The sequence below is a fragment of the Stegodyphus dumicola genome, chromosome 10, assembly GCF_044657685.1.
Source record: "Stegodyphus dumicola isolate Sdum_Otavi_A_Nest chromosome 10, ASM4465768v1".
Lineage (NCBI taxonomy): Eukaryota > Metazoa > Arthropoda > Arachnida > Araneae > Eresidae > Stegodyphus > Stegodyphus dumicola.
Genome location: NC_140777.1, coordinates 15,233,769 through 15,249,578, shown reverse-complemented (window position 1 = coordinate 15,249,578; position 15,810 = coordinate 15,233,769). Strand labels below are relative to the sequence as shown.

At 30.2% G+C, this 15,810-nt stretch overlaps 1 protein-coding gene across 5 annotated transcripts in view; it reads right to left on the bottom strand.

The window, feature by feature from the left end:
• LOC118182923 (complement factor H-like) overlaps positions 1 to 15,810 on the bottom strand; it is a 159,027-nt gene that overhangs the window by 84,920 nt on the left and 58,297 nt on the right. For 3 of the 5 annotated variants that reach the window (XM_085824631.1, XM_085824634.1, XM_085824632.1), the window contains exons 4-5: positions 6,038 to 6,217; positions 3,904 to 4,010 (exon numbers count right to left, since the gene is read on the bottom strand). In XM_085824631.1, coding sequence (XP_085680757.1) covers positions 3,904 to 4,010; positions 6,038 to 6,217 — 287 coding nt within the window. The remainder of the gene's footprint in view (positions 1 to 3,903; positions 4,011 to 6,037; positions 6,218 to 15,810) is intronic. The other 2 variants (XM_085824633.1, XM_085824636.1) reach the window with 1 other exon arrangement.

Genomic DNA, 15,810 nt, shown 5'->3' with positions numbered 1-15,810 from the left:
CATTTTCCTTACCTTTTGAGTCAAATTTTTGTACATGAGATACTACATTCAAACCCCGCTATAACGAATCTGGCTTATAACAAAGGAAACTTAGTCTTTTTTTAGTTTTAGTTTAGTTTTTTAGTCTCTTTATATATATATATACGCGTCGGGATACTGGAACAGAGAATTGATACTAAAAAATTCTTTTGGGGGACAGTTTATTTAATTAATTAAAAAATTTTGTAACGCCAAGTTTCAATTGTCTGTTTCGGAGTTAGCTTGATTCGATGTTCACTCAGAAATTTCCCTTGAAAAGCCAGAGTGGGCCTCGAATTGGGCTAATTTTCCATTTTCCGCTTTTTAATTTTTAATATTTTTTGCTTTTAACTTGCTCCATCGATTGGTTTTTTACTGTGTTTTATTTTTTGCCTTTAACTTGTTCCATCGATTAGTATTTTACTGCGTTTTATAAATTACATTTTATTTCACATGTAGCCTAATATATTGCCTCATTCAATTTGATTTATTTTTTAATACTGTGTTAAAATTTCCTAAAATATTTAACATATAGTTTTTGATTCGAACTTGTAAATAACTACTGAATATGCATATGTTGGAGTTTTCTTGGAGTCACAGCTTTTGGTAACTGTTTGGCGAGCTAACTACAATTTCTCTTCTCATTTCCTTAATTTTGCAGCACATTGCGCAAAAAAATTTTGACCAAAATTGGTCTTTTTTGTATTGTTCTTACAACTTTACTTATAATAATAATAATAATATATATATATATATATAAAGCTTTTTTAAGTCCAGTTTCTTTCAGTATGGTATTTTTTGCTTAGAGCATTTTACCTCTTGGTGCACTTTTTTAAATTTTGCACCAAGAGCATTTGGCGAAATTGTCAATTTTGGATAACCTATTTTACTTCCCTTTCATTGTGCATGAGTATCAAAAAAGGTGCCTAAAAATCTGTTAACACATTTGACGTTATTATTGATTAAAGAAAATGATGCCAAATTTTAAAACGCACTAATATGTAAATTCACATATATCATAGGAAATTCTTAATAAAATATGCTTAGAAATACATATACTTTAAGATGACGATAAACATTTTATAGGTTAGAATTCAAAAATTTTTCGAATAATTTATAAAAATTACTGAAAAATATAAATTTTAAAAATAACTCAGAATATAGTTGCGAATTTTTTTTTTTTTTTTTGGATTGAGCCTAAATTTTGAACTGTCAAAGAATTTAAAGAAAATTTAAAGTAATTAATCAAGTAAATTTAATAAAAAAAGGATATTTATAAATTTATACCAAATTCAATTAATACTGCAGAATTCTGAATTTTTACAAAACCTGGCACTTTTGCATAATTTGAGTTGTAGAATCGAAATAAAAAAAATAATAAAAAAAAAAAAAAAAAAAAAAGAGAGATGTTCCATTTTATGTCAAAACACCTATGTTAGAACAACGTTATATATGAAGTATATGCTAAATTGCGCATTCCAGATATGAAAAATGCAGGTTGAACTTTGTGAAACAGCCCAAAAGAACAGGAGATAAACTGCCCCATTTTTACTTCTTTGTACGAAGTAAAGGAAGTATTAGAATCCCAAAAAAATAGGAGATACACTGCCCCATTTTTACTTCTTTGTACGAAGTAAAGGAAGTATTAGAATCCCGAAAAATTTCGGGCACCATATTCCAACGAAAATAACCACTTTGACCACTTTCGAATGCATTTGAACAATGTTTTTGCGTAACATGTGTATGTACGAAGAAAGCAAAGGACTCATTTTCCAAAAACGGATTGAAAAATGGACTTAAATGAATTCAGAAGAGATTTTTTTTTTTGTGGCATCTGTATGTAGGTATGCACCTGGCTTAACTCAAAAAGAAATAACCTCAGAGCGATGACATTTTGTATATGGGACTATTATAACATGTAGTTGTCCACCTCCTTTTTTGGTTGCAATCGACCGCACCGAAAGATATATATACAAGCTTATAGCTTAGATGAAGAAGATTAGAAGCTTGTATATAGCTTAAATGTTTCATTCTTATATGTTGGTAAGTTGTGCATTTTTTGCTTTACAAGTGATTGAATAATATTCTTCTTATGCTCCATTTAAGGTTTTTATGTCTTTAGATAATCTGCATGCAATAGTTGTAGTCTTATCAACAATTTAAATGTTGTTTAAATGCTACTAAGCCTAACAAAGCAGCCATTTGTTAACATTTGAAGCTCTTAGTAGACTAATAAATTGAGCTAATTTTTGCACTTTCAGTATCTTTTTGTGCTGTGGGAGCAAAAGTAAAATTTTAGTCTATTTCACAGAAAATCTGCCTTCTTGCCGTCTAGCCGAATTACTTCTTTTTGCGTAGAAACTCTAATTTTAATTCCAGAAATTGTTCTTTTAACAGTTTTAATTGTATTTGTTCTTTTATATTTCTTTGATTTTACAATTTTCAATGAAAACGTTATGAATTTTTATGTATTTTTGTCTTGCCGCGAAGTGAGAGCTGAATTAACTGAATGAGAAATATATATACAGTCAAAAGTCTTTAATTCGGACACCCGTAATCCGGAATGATCTATAATCCGGACCTCAAAGCTAAAATCTTTCTGCGCAAGCGCCGCATTGACGCATGCGCATAGGCGTTTTACTCGTGCGCGCAAGACATTTACGACTGCGCATATGCATCTGCGCAAGTGCAGAATACGTTTTCGCGTGCGCGTTTAATGTATAACGGACGGTAAAAGCTAAAATTATCTAATTATCTATTTCAGTTAATGTTGATAATTGCGTTGTTCCTTAATCTTCAAATTGGATCCGGCTTATTATTTTTTGCAGACTGTAAGAGCAATTTTCTAAAAGTAAGCTTGAACTTTCGATTATGTCAAATAGAATTTCCGATGCTGGAGCTCCCAAAGGATCTAGAAAACGAAAGTATGTTTCGATGTCCATCAAACAAAAAACGAATTGCTACAAAACATGGATAAAAGCATATCCTTTGTTTATCTAACCGTTCCGAAATCTGTTTATCAATTTCACGCTGCTCTGCGCGGGGGGGGGGAGGGGGGCACGTCGCGGCGCGCAATGAACTGGAAGTTGATCTGTCAACACTATCGCTATCTTCAGGGCAGATGTTTTTATTTTAGTCGGCTTATAATTCCTTACTAAATGTAGTATTTAATTTCGATGTACTCCGTGTTTGATATGATTTAAATCAAATTCCTCGTCATTATAAATATCACGAATACAAATCACATAGTTTTCTGGTTGCAATTTTCTAATTTCGGCTATGAGTAAGGTATGTTTTACGCATCCGCGCGTTAAAAGAAATGTTTAATAAAGTAAACAAATAAATATTAGTCTTCTTTTTTGGTAAATTTGGATACCCTTTAGATCATAATTGCTCATTATTTTATAAATTACGGTTTCATATTTTTAATTTTATAATTTCTGCATGCCATCTTACCAGATTTAAACTGATGATCTTTAATCCGGAAAAATCGATAATCCGGAATCGCCGAAGTCCCGACGAGTCCGGATTAAAGACTTTTGACTGTATCTAATGAAATTCGAGGAAATAAGTTTAAATGATATGCAGCCAAAAATGTGTATAATTTAATAGGCTCTAAAAGGAAGTTATGTGGTATCCACATCATTTTTTTTTTTTTTTTTTTTTTTGGTTAGTGTGTCCAGAGTGTCAATATTAATCAGCTTTTCTTGTTTATTCATCATTCAGGCTTACATTTTTTTTGTGTAATAATCCATTTTTCTTCTCCGATCAGATATAGCGAACCGAACTTCTGATGCTTTTGAGTTCATTATAGGGGGTTCGACTGTGTTTTAAAAATTAATAAACCATCTTGTGGAACACAAAAAAACTGAATAACTAAATTACTTCTTCGTATACATCATCTCGCTCCCATCCCCTTAACGTCAAATACGCCGGTCCAAGACGTCGTGCTATAAGTACTCCATTACGAATTCTAGAAGTTTCACAACTTCCTGAAATGAAAATGATGAAAATTTAAGAAAAAAAATTGAAGAAACGTTTCCTTTGAAACTTATAATTATGTTTCCATTTACTTTTAAATGAGTAATCATCCCTTAAAAAGGAAGCATTTTTCGAGTCGTACCACAGTTGAACTTACGATCAAATTTTATTTTATTAAATATAAATATAAAAACTTACATCTATTATAGAAAATATAACATTTCAGTTGCGTTTGCAGAGCAATTTTTAAGTTTGCTTAATATGAATATAGAAGTTCTTACTCAGAATCGAAAAATGTTACTATAACACGGTAGGGACAGTGTGTTATCAGTAAAGCTTTGTGTTGCCACTCTGCGAAGCGTAAGCTGTAAATGTTTGAAATTTAATCAGAAAACACGGCAACAAAAAAAAGTGTTGCTACTGCCCAAATTAAAATATCTTTATCTCCCACGCGGCAACGTTTTGCGGTAAGAAAAACACAAGTATTTAATTTTTCTTTCAAATTTATTAACAAGCTATTTAAAAGCAATAAACACAGATTCATTTCTTCAATTGTTATTAATAACAAACCCGATCCTTTAAATAGCCCTAGTTGGATTCATTGAAATCATCAATACGTATATATGTTACGGTGAAACACCGAAATCTGGAGAATGTCGACTTTCACCGGTGAATGTCAACATTCACATAGTCTCTTGGTGTATGTCCGAAATATTTTCGAAATACTCTTATTTCTGACTTACACCGGTCAATGTCGACATTCACCATGTACTAATGCTGAATGTTGAACATATAACAATATTATATTTTCTTCTCCGTCATTCAGTCGCGAATAAACGCACTTTAGACTTGAAATAAGAACTTAAGAACATGAGAATCTAAAACACACAACACATTCAAAATGAGAAAGAAAAATAATAGAAGTTAAAAGCTTACTTAATTATACAGTACGTTCTAAATGAGAAAATAAAATAACAGTGATAAAAAACTTACTAAATTATCTGATTCAAATCGTATTTACGGCAACAACTTAAACTATTATGGCACTTTATGACCTCTCTTTTCGACTTTCACCGGAGCATGTCTGTGATGTCGACATACACCGGTGAGGGTCCGAATATACAAAAATGTAGTGAAATATTCGGTCTTTCACCGACGTATTTGGTGAATGTTGATATTCTCCGGTGAAAGTCAACATTCTCCAATTTCGATCACGGTAACATATACAAGAAAAAAAAAAAAAAGTGTCCGATTGTTTGATTATGAGTGGGTATTTCAACACACGTATACATGTTTATTCCAATTTTACAAATATTTCGAACACTCGACCTTCAAAACCAGAAGAAAGTCTGCACAACATTTCGATAAGCCATTCCACGGCACCATACTCAGGGCGTTTACGTTAGAATGTTGCGCTCATGAAACCCATCTTAAATTCACATCGCCGTTGTTGCATTTCCGCTATGAATGGAAGTTATACATGGTAAAAAGGAGTTCATAATACATCATTTACCCAAAACAAATATTAATAGTTCTAATCATTTTCAATTTTGACATTTCGTCGCCATTGTAGCCTTCCCGCTATCAGTTCTTGCTAAAATTACTAGATAGCGCAGTTTCCGTTTACTCTTTAGCCCAAAATGCAGCCAAAATGAAGCTCAAAGGTCATGGATTTTCCCAAGGTAATTCTGATATGAAATTTGTTTTGTGTGACATCCCTGACTTTCAGTCTGGTTAAAAGCAGCTACTCCCTTTTTGGCTTCTTGCTTACGTCACTTGTAAGCAAGTGATGTAAGCGGTGTAAAGATCCTAACCCTGTTTGATTATGTCCTCCGATTTTCGCTGTTGTGCTCTTTGAGTCGCGAGGAACAGGCTTCAGAAATGCCTCAAAGACTTTTTCCTCAGAGCTCAGGATTCCAGAATAAAGTGATCGAATATTTGGATCCTTCTATATACATCATACCATAATGTTATATTTTAATTTTACGCATTCTCTTTAAGTCTTTATAAGTTAAAAAAATGAAAGGCAGATACTTACTTTCTCGGCACGGAGATAATAATGTATCATTCCACTTTCCTTCAAAGCAAAACGGCCGCTCGGCTGTCGGAGTATACTCGTAACTACACATAAAATCCAGATATTCATTGTGATTGGTAATTTCTCTAGATTCGAGAGATACGCCCATTTTCTTTCTTAGGTCTTTCAAGTAGCACCTACCTAAATAAAACATTCAATTCTTTACCTGGTGTGTTACAACAGGAAGTATATAAACATCATTTATTTCAATGATAACATATATACAGGCTCAGTTATACAGAACTCAATTATAAGTTTAGGGCTCGGTTTCATGTGTGTTTGTGCAACCTGATGCTTTTTCACTTTTTTTCGTTACAAAAACAAAATATTCCGCTACCTGAGTGGTTTTCAAACTATGAGCAGCGACACCACCTCCCTCTTCTGGAGTTTTGCATGTGATTCAAAATTGAAAAAAAGTTCAACAAATGTAAAATGTAACTCTGAGACAAATGGCAAACTGCCAATGGTTCATTAGAAATGAAGCAATCCACAATGCATTGGATATTAGTAAGATTAGCAATTGTACTTCTGAAATTGCAAATATATTTTTAGAAACATTGCCAAAGTAAATAATACATATATATATATATATATATATATATATATATATGGATATGCCATATATGGACTATAACTATCAAAATAGCATGAACAGGAAAACACCGGAGAACAGCTTCAGTATAGCCTACCTTCAAAGTTTGGCGAATCTTTTTTTTGGAGCCAAAGCGGATGTTTGAAAGCATTGTTTTGAAAAATAGTTACCATCGAGATTTTCGACGTGTTCCAAAAATTGCGGCCATCTTGATTTCAACAGAAATCGTCTATAGTAGAAATAAATTTACGACTATTATACACGATTTTAAAAGAGAAAAATGTTAAAAGGAATGATTAATAAGGATGTAATTTTTAAAAACAATGCTGAAAACCTTTATATATTTTGCCCTTAACAAATAATTACGTAATTAAGAATTAATTAACTGTAAATTAAGCTTAATACAGGTGAACCAAGATCTTAGCCAAATTGATTTATTCTCCCTACACTTTGTGCATCTCCAAATACTACAATTGGATGACTTTTTCTAACTAACCCGTATGGTATCTTACATTTTTCACAACAAACTTTATCCTTCAATAATCCACAGTCCATTAAAAATCCTCTAAAAAGTTCATACTCTCTTGTTAATTCATACATAAAATATCTCTTTTTAATGCGTGGTTTTCCCAAACTTTCACTCGTTGTTTGAAAACTCCCACCTTAAATTTTCCTTTAAAATCTCCTGACACTTAATTACAACATCATTAACAACAGGTTTAGAGCAAGCCATAACCAAATGCAAAAATCTCACTTCCAAAAGTAACCAAAAACCTTATCTTCAAATCAGTATTCTCCACGACATCTGAATGTTAAACAATCGCCAATAATAATGTTACAAATTTTGTATTTAGATAGTTTACATGGTAAAAAAAAAGTTCGCTCTTTACAGGCAAAAGTTTTGTAAAGTTACAGAAATCAAAAAGTTACAGAAGAATTTCCTGTAATGGTAAGAGGTTGAAAGCAAACTGTAGTGGTAACAGCTGATTTGCTTGTAACATTACAGATAATGTTTCAGTAGCCGCGCGGAAGAATCACGTGACTGACTGGAAATTAGCCAATCAGGAGAAAAGTGTTTGAAAGCTAGTTGCAGAAAAAAACATGGCTGAATGCATGTTGGTTGTATAGCGCAGGTAAGTAAGAAAATGTTTACAATTACTGCTTGAAATATTTTTTGTTCATTTTATGCAGATTATTCTCATGCACTTTGCACTGTTATATGTAGTGAGTAAGTATTTAAAAGTTTAAGCTTTGCGATTAATTAATACCAGTGTTTGTAATGTCTAATGAGTTGAAAGAGTGCAAAATATTTATTCCAAATGCAGATCTAATAGTAGTATTTTGTCATTGTGCATCCGATTTTGTCATTGTGCCTTAAATTGCCCGTATTATTATTTAAAACTAATTATTCCAAAATTTAATCACTGTTAGTGGTATATAATTGAAATGGTAATGTGGTTGTTGAAAACAAAACTAATCATTTTAGCGTTCTTTTCCAATCGTCTGACCAAAGAACGTTTGACATCTTTTTCCCGGCAGGCCTTGCGAGAAACGTTTATATAAACATTTAGAATTCTGAATATAATGTATATATTTTTTTGCTTACTAGGTTTAGTTTATTCTTTTTCTAGGATTATCTAATTAGTTATACCTGGTTTATAATTCAGTCTAATATGTTTATGTACGAGTGTGTTATGAAGTAAAATTACAAAAACTTGAACAACGCGGTCGAGAATCTCGTTTATTCCTTTAATGTAATAATATTTTTTTCAGTGGTATTAATTTCTTACGAAAATATTATAATTCCAAAATGAAGTAATTATATTTATTAAAAATATGCCGTATCATACTTTTCGTAATGTTTTGTTTTACTAACTAGATGCAACTTAATTATTCCATATATTTTAATATACCAATATCAACAGGGGAAAAATGGAAATGACCTAAAATATTTTTCTAACAATTCGTTAAACTAATTATAAAACAAAACTAAAATTTTGTGCATTATTTCCAAAAATATCATTTCATTAATATTTTATAAATGACAACATATATTATATTGTATATATAACTACCATTGCATACTTATAAGTTTTTAAACATTTAATGTAGAATTTATGTTGATTTTATTTTGCCCAGTTTTAATACAGTTTTGAAGTATGATAGTCTTGTTACTAGGATAGCATGAATCTGCTAATACAAGTTTAATACATTTCTTGACAAATGTTTCTCTTATTCGTGTAATATAATATATAAATCATAAAATAAGTTTTCTTAAAAATAAATTATTATTGTTTATTGGAATTTAAAACAATTCTGTATCTGTATGTTGTATTAAAAATAAAATAATAATGAATTTTTAATGAAGCATTGATTTTAGCATTAACAATGTATGTATGTATATGTATATATATATATATATATATATATATATATACACATGAATAAATGGAAATGCAAGCTACTTTTCCTTACAAAACCGCCCATGAATATATACTTCCCTTTAGGCTGATAGCCTTTGCATGCTTTGCCATATTCTATCAATCCAAATGATGCAAATATGCAGAAAATTTTACTTTCTTTGAAAGTTAATACCGGAAATAAAATTCAGTGCATTGTAAACTACATGAGTTCTCTTATAGCTTGGCATTTAATTGCCCAATGATTTACTAGTCCAAACTAAGGCAGAATTCAGATATCGTTCAAATAAAAGAAAATTAATAAGGTCTGATTTTTAGACATATATATGAAGATTTATTTTTTTAAATATTATTTTAAGTCAACCAAATTAATTTCAAATTTAAGTAAGTATTCATGCCTTTCAGTAGCATTATTTTTGATATCTTAAATTAAATAACTGAATGCAATATTTCTTGTTAATAAAAGAAAAGCAATGTTATGAAAGACTAGCGAAGTAGATTTGCAAGTTCTAATTACGAAAGGTCCCATGCTTTAAGGAGTCATTTTTAAAAATATTTAATTAAAAAAAATCTTTAACGTAAATCTTCCAAACTTCACACATGTGGAATATTAATTCTATATATTTTATCTCATTCTTATTTTATTAATTAATTTCATAGCATTTTGTGTGACACTAGAAGTAATTATTAATTAAATTTTATGCTGTTTATGATCTATGTTTTGATTTTGTTATTAATTACATTAGTTTACATAAGATTTAAAATTATGTAAGGTACAAAAACCTTCTGCATCTATTAATATATGCTGAAGTGAATGAAATTATGCGAGTGAAATTTTTTAAAATCAAAAACAAATTTCTGTGGAAAATTAAAGTTATAAATTCTAAATGCAAACAAAGGAGTGAATTTGAAAGTTATCAAATAAGCCAAAGTGTTGGTCATTTTTTCAGTTTTGCAGAAGAATTTTTATACTTTGCAGAATGGGAATATGATGTTTGGTTTTGTTAGTATTAATTATTACAACTGAATTATTGCAACTTACATTGCAACACGTAATTTAGCTTAAAATTTATTTGAACTTAATTTTCTAATTTATTTTGATCATGTATATTTCATATGTCATAAGTCTTTGAAATGAACTTAATTCTATTTATTTACACAATTTTTTTAAAGAAGAAAAAGTCACATTTGGTTTGCTTAGTTGCACACGAAGATACATACCTATATATATAGAGAGAGAGAGGGAGAAAGAGGAGTTATGTTTACTTGCAGACTTTTTTCTTCCTTTTTACTAATATTATATTATGAAAATCAAGGGGGAAATTAAGCAATCAATTTGATTTTGAAGGATGTGATTACAATAAGATCATAACCAATCAAAAATATTCATGAATGAACTACTGGTAACTATCATAGTATTATTATTTAAAAGAAACCTACATTCCAATAAGAACGCTTAGTAACATAACCATTTAAGTTATCTGATAAAAGTAATTTTCATTCCTACTTCCCTATACCTTGAATTTCACTCTTAGTATTGCCCACTGCTACTCCCTAGACCTCAAAGCATTTAATGCATCTGGAACTGCAATTTGTGTCTTCTTCTACAGCATGCAAGTTATCACCGTTTAGTTTGTACTGCCACGAGCAATGATCTTCAGAATTACCGTATTGCGTTGCATATTCCACCCCACCCAGCTTTAGAACCAGATTCTGAAAATTAAAAAAATATTTACATAATTTTCCCCCTTTTAATGCATTCAGAAAATGAATATCCCAAGATTTTAAAATGGATTTATCAACATAATGATTGTTTTCGTCATACTAACAAAGGCAAACTTTTGCACACTTAAGGCCCCATTGAATCTTTCTCTTCTAACTGTTGAATATTATGTCAGCCTAATACAAACAATGATCTATGATAGTGAAAGCAAATACCAACTGCCATTCACTGTGCAATTTTGCCATATCAGCTGAATGTTCACCCTAGCAAGCATCGGACCACAACCTTCTCTAATTATTTATGTATGATCTGAGGCCTAAGGATTTGCAAGAACAACAATGAGAATGACAGAAGTTCAAATTATAAAGAAGAAATAAGATAACTTATTAGATGTTGCAATTATGTGTATTCTTATTGAAATAGAGGTTTCTTTTAAATAAATAATATTGTGATAGTAGTAGTTTATCCATGATTACTTTTCATTTGTTATATTCCTACTGTGAATGTGTCCTTTGGAAATTAAATTATTCGTTTAATTTTTCCCTCTTAATTATCGGAAGATAAAATTAGTAAAAATAAGTGGGAATATGGCATCAAGAGCATTAGATATCCCCATTTTCTTGAAGCTGTTCACTATTATTGTTTCATCAATGATAGGCCATACACCCAAAATCCACTAGCAAATCAGTTAGTAAGATGAAAATGACCACTATGCAGACAAAACATTTAGGGTAACTTGTTTTGTGAGCGCCTTAAGGAAGACAAACATTACCTAAATCTTTAAAACATATTCAGAATCCTGTGCTAAAAGAAAGCTAGGGGGAAAATGTTGTCAGAGTCCCAGTGATTCCTTTGGATGAATATGTAATATTGTTTTAGAAATTTAAGGTAATAAATATAATATTTTTCGAATGCTAAAACAGTTCGAGAAATTTATTCAAGTTCTGAATTCTGAATATAAGTATACTGTATATTATATTTAATAACTATGGTGGCTTCATTTATGAAAATATTTGAATATTGGCTGTTTTTGTACAATGAACCTTGCTAGCTATACATGATTCCTGAAATGAATTGCTAGCTATACGTGAATTCTAAGCTAGCTATACGTGATTCCTGAAAATTTTGATCTTTAAATGATAGTGGGCATCCTAGAGAAGTTATGTTTACTAATTAGATATTTTATGAGGAATGCTGGTTAAATTTAAAAAGTGATTGACTGAGGTAGCTTGTCGTAATGAGATGGTTCACTGTAATCCAATTTTTTAAAGAATATAAGCTGTTCTTAATTAATTAAGATATTATAAAGAAATATGATTAAAAGTGTTATATAAGCACATGTTTAAAACATCTATTAAAATAATTTTTATAAGCTTTTTAAGAGCATGATTATGATTTTAAAAGAAATGTTTTTTTCTTTATTTAGGAGACATGGTTTACAAAGAGGAGAAAAACCATTCATTTTTTCCAAGCAGTCGAAACGAATTTTTATGAAATGTTTATTAAATTATATTATGTTATTTTTTAATTAATTCTTTTTTCAGGTTTTATGTAAAGTTTATGAATTAAGTAATAAATTATTTTTACTTCTGTATTTTAATTAGCATATTATTTGCTTCATAGTGTTTCACAATAAAATTATAAATTCAATAAACTTCTTAATTAACATGCTGTAATATAGAGAGAGCATAAAGTTTGTTTTCTGTTGTCACATGTTTATTTCACAATTTTGCATTTGAATCTCGAAATTTATAATAACTAGGAATACTTTTTAGTATCACTTTCGAAATGGTAAATATTAAGCTTAGATTTATTACATATTATGTTTGTAAAAAATTATAGGTAAAATTAAAATGCATTAAATTTTAAGCTAAACTGAAGTATTAATTTTAGAAATAAATTTTTTAAAGGCATAATTGTATTAAGAATTTTAAGGGAAACAAGGCTTTAAAAATTAAGGTCAGTTGGCAAAGTTTTATGCTTATTCAAAAAGCATGACATTAGGTTTTTAATGAAAGACTTCTATCTGTTAATTCAAAGGAAATTATTTGAAGTAAAAAAGTTATGCATTATTTCAAACAATAGCAGACTGTTGACAAACACTGAGTGCAGATAAGAATAAAAAAATTAGTTAGACGTTGTAATTCAAGCGTATGAACAAAATTTGAATTCCTTGTAGTAACAAAATGAAGTTCATTGCTATGTTGAATTCCTTAATTTACTGAAAATGTCATTTTTTAGAAGGAGAGAATATATTTTTGAAATATGAAGAACAGCTGTTCTGAGTTCTTCATAGAAATATTTCACAAAATGTCTTTTACTGTAATAATATGATCATATCAACATGCAACACGTTTACTCATTTTACTCATATAAGTTAAAGCTAAAGCAACATGTGTCTATTTTAGCTAAAATTACTAAAACGAAAGTTCTAGAACATATCTTATTAACTGACACTAAAACATGCAAATAAAACATACTATTTTTTTCAGCTATTTTACAGGGCAAATATAAGGAGTAGCATATCAATTTGAACTTTTAAATTAATCAAAATGATAATATGAAAGGCCTTTCAATAATATCAGACATAAGTTTCTCTTCATAAAACAAAAATACTCTGCAACAGACTAATGTTACTTTTTGAAAAAAGAACATTGCTGTTGAAAGCACATCTTTTAAATTAATGCTATTCTGAGGTCAAAATTGACTAATTGAAAAAGCCAAACTATTATGCTTCACTTGCATATATCTGTATAATGATATACACATTCAGATATTGTTTTACTCAAAACATCTTGATTTCAATATATTTTATTATAATAAGCATCATTTTAGACAAAAAAATCTATTACTTTTATAGACATATCCTTTAGTATTATCTATGAAAAATATATTCTACACACATAATTACTTAATGGGATATTAGAAGGAAATAATCTGAAACCTTTACAGACATAACCTTTGGAATTTTACGTAAGAAAAGTATCTTCTACTCACATAATAACTTGCTATAATAATACAAGCAAATAACCTGTAACGGTTACAGATATATCTGTTGAGATTTTACATGAGAAAAACATGTTCTTTTTACATAATTATTTGCTGTAATATTACACGCAAATAATCTGTAACCATTACAGATATATCGTTTGGGATTTTACATGAGAAAAATATGTTCTACTTACATAACTATATGCTGTGATATTACAAGAAAAAGATCTGTAACCATTACAGGCAAAACTCTTGTAATGTTACAAAGAAAACACCTGTTTCTGTTACTCAAATAACCCATGGCATCCCAGTTTCCATGAGTTTTCTTAGTAACCTTACAGATTTTTTTTTTACAGTGTAGTAGAAATCAGAAATTTATGGTTGTTCACATTGCATTTGCCGAATAGTATGGATCACCACATGCTCGTAAACCGGTGTGGGTTGCCACATCATATCATTTATCGACATTCTTGGCAATATTTTTTGGTTAAAGTTCTGGGTGGGCTATACTAAAGGTGTTCCAAGATAGGGTGTCGTCCTCTTGCATTTAAATGAACAATTTTAATTTAATAACTTGATCTAAATTTAATTTTCCAGAATTTTCTTTTTGCAGTAGTTGTTTAGGCCACCTATTATTTCACTCCATGATCTTTTTACTTGTAGTAATTACAATCTTAATATTACTACTAACATTAAAATTAATCATTCTACCTCAGCTCCTCCCACTGCAATGCCTGACTTGCTAGGATGTGTACTCACTTTCTAGGCTCATCATTGGTTACTCAAAGCTTAGACCAGCTAGCGCCACCCCTTCGAGTGGCCTACCTCAGATGCTAACTACTCCACTGCCATTTGGACTTTGCCACTTAGCAGTATGCACGTTATTTCCATCGCTAGGCGTATAATTGCTGAAAAGTAGTTTATTGCCATTATTCCAACAACATTGCTTATCGTAGTAACTACAAATACGAAGATTTATCCACGCATCTTCTGAGAAATTTCATTTTTAGTTATGAATACCGTCCATGTTATGCCAAAGAAAGTTATGCGCTCGCTATGTTTTTACACTCAGGATGCGGCTATTGCTCAGGCGCCTAGTATAAGATACGTTTGCACCTAAGTGTTAACGAGTTACAGCAGTTACAGTAACGTGTGCCGAAGATTTGAGATGAACCTTCCCTTCTTCTATTCTAACCTTCTTGAAAAAAGTAGCACATGACGTCAGATATCACGTGATTATAGTGACATCATAGTTACGTATGTTCTTGTGATCTTTGACGTCATCACGAATTCAGCCATGGCCGACTCTATCAGTTATAGAGTTGGCTGTGATTCAGCATGTTTCGTAAGTTACGAACTATAATTCGCATCTTAATCGTTTTATTTACATATCTTAATTATGACAAAAATTTTAAAACTACAGTGCTACAGTGCATCCATTGTTTAAACATTCATTTTTTACTTTTAATTATTTCTCAGTTAATTTAGATTTTTCATTTTTGTAATTAATTTGCTCATATCCATTATTAAGTGCTTGCTCAAGTTTTGATTGCTAGCGTTTTTGCACTATTTTTTTATTATTTTTTTCCCCTCTATCTTAATTGCTAACTGTTTTCAGTGAAATTCCCGCTCTGCTTCGTTCACTGTTTTATATTTTAATTTTTCTTATTACATCAGCTTCTATTTGAACCTAAATAAGTTGTTTGTTTATATATTCATTTCAGTTTTGTTTAATGTTTAATGGTACGTCACCATTAACTTTCAGCCGATTTATGGTACTTAAGTGCTATCACCTTAGCAGAAGTTGCCAAATTTTCAGAATAAGCCAAACTCTGGCAACCACGCGCATAACCATTCTTTAGACAACCATCTCAATTATAATCACAATCTCAATAATCCTGCATCAAATAACTTTGCCATTTTCGCTTGCCTTGTTGTATTACAAGTTCCGACGGTTATCGTGATATTTTTGCCTTAATTTTAAAATATACGTTTATAGAATTTCCCA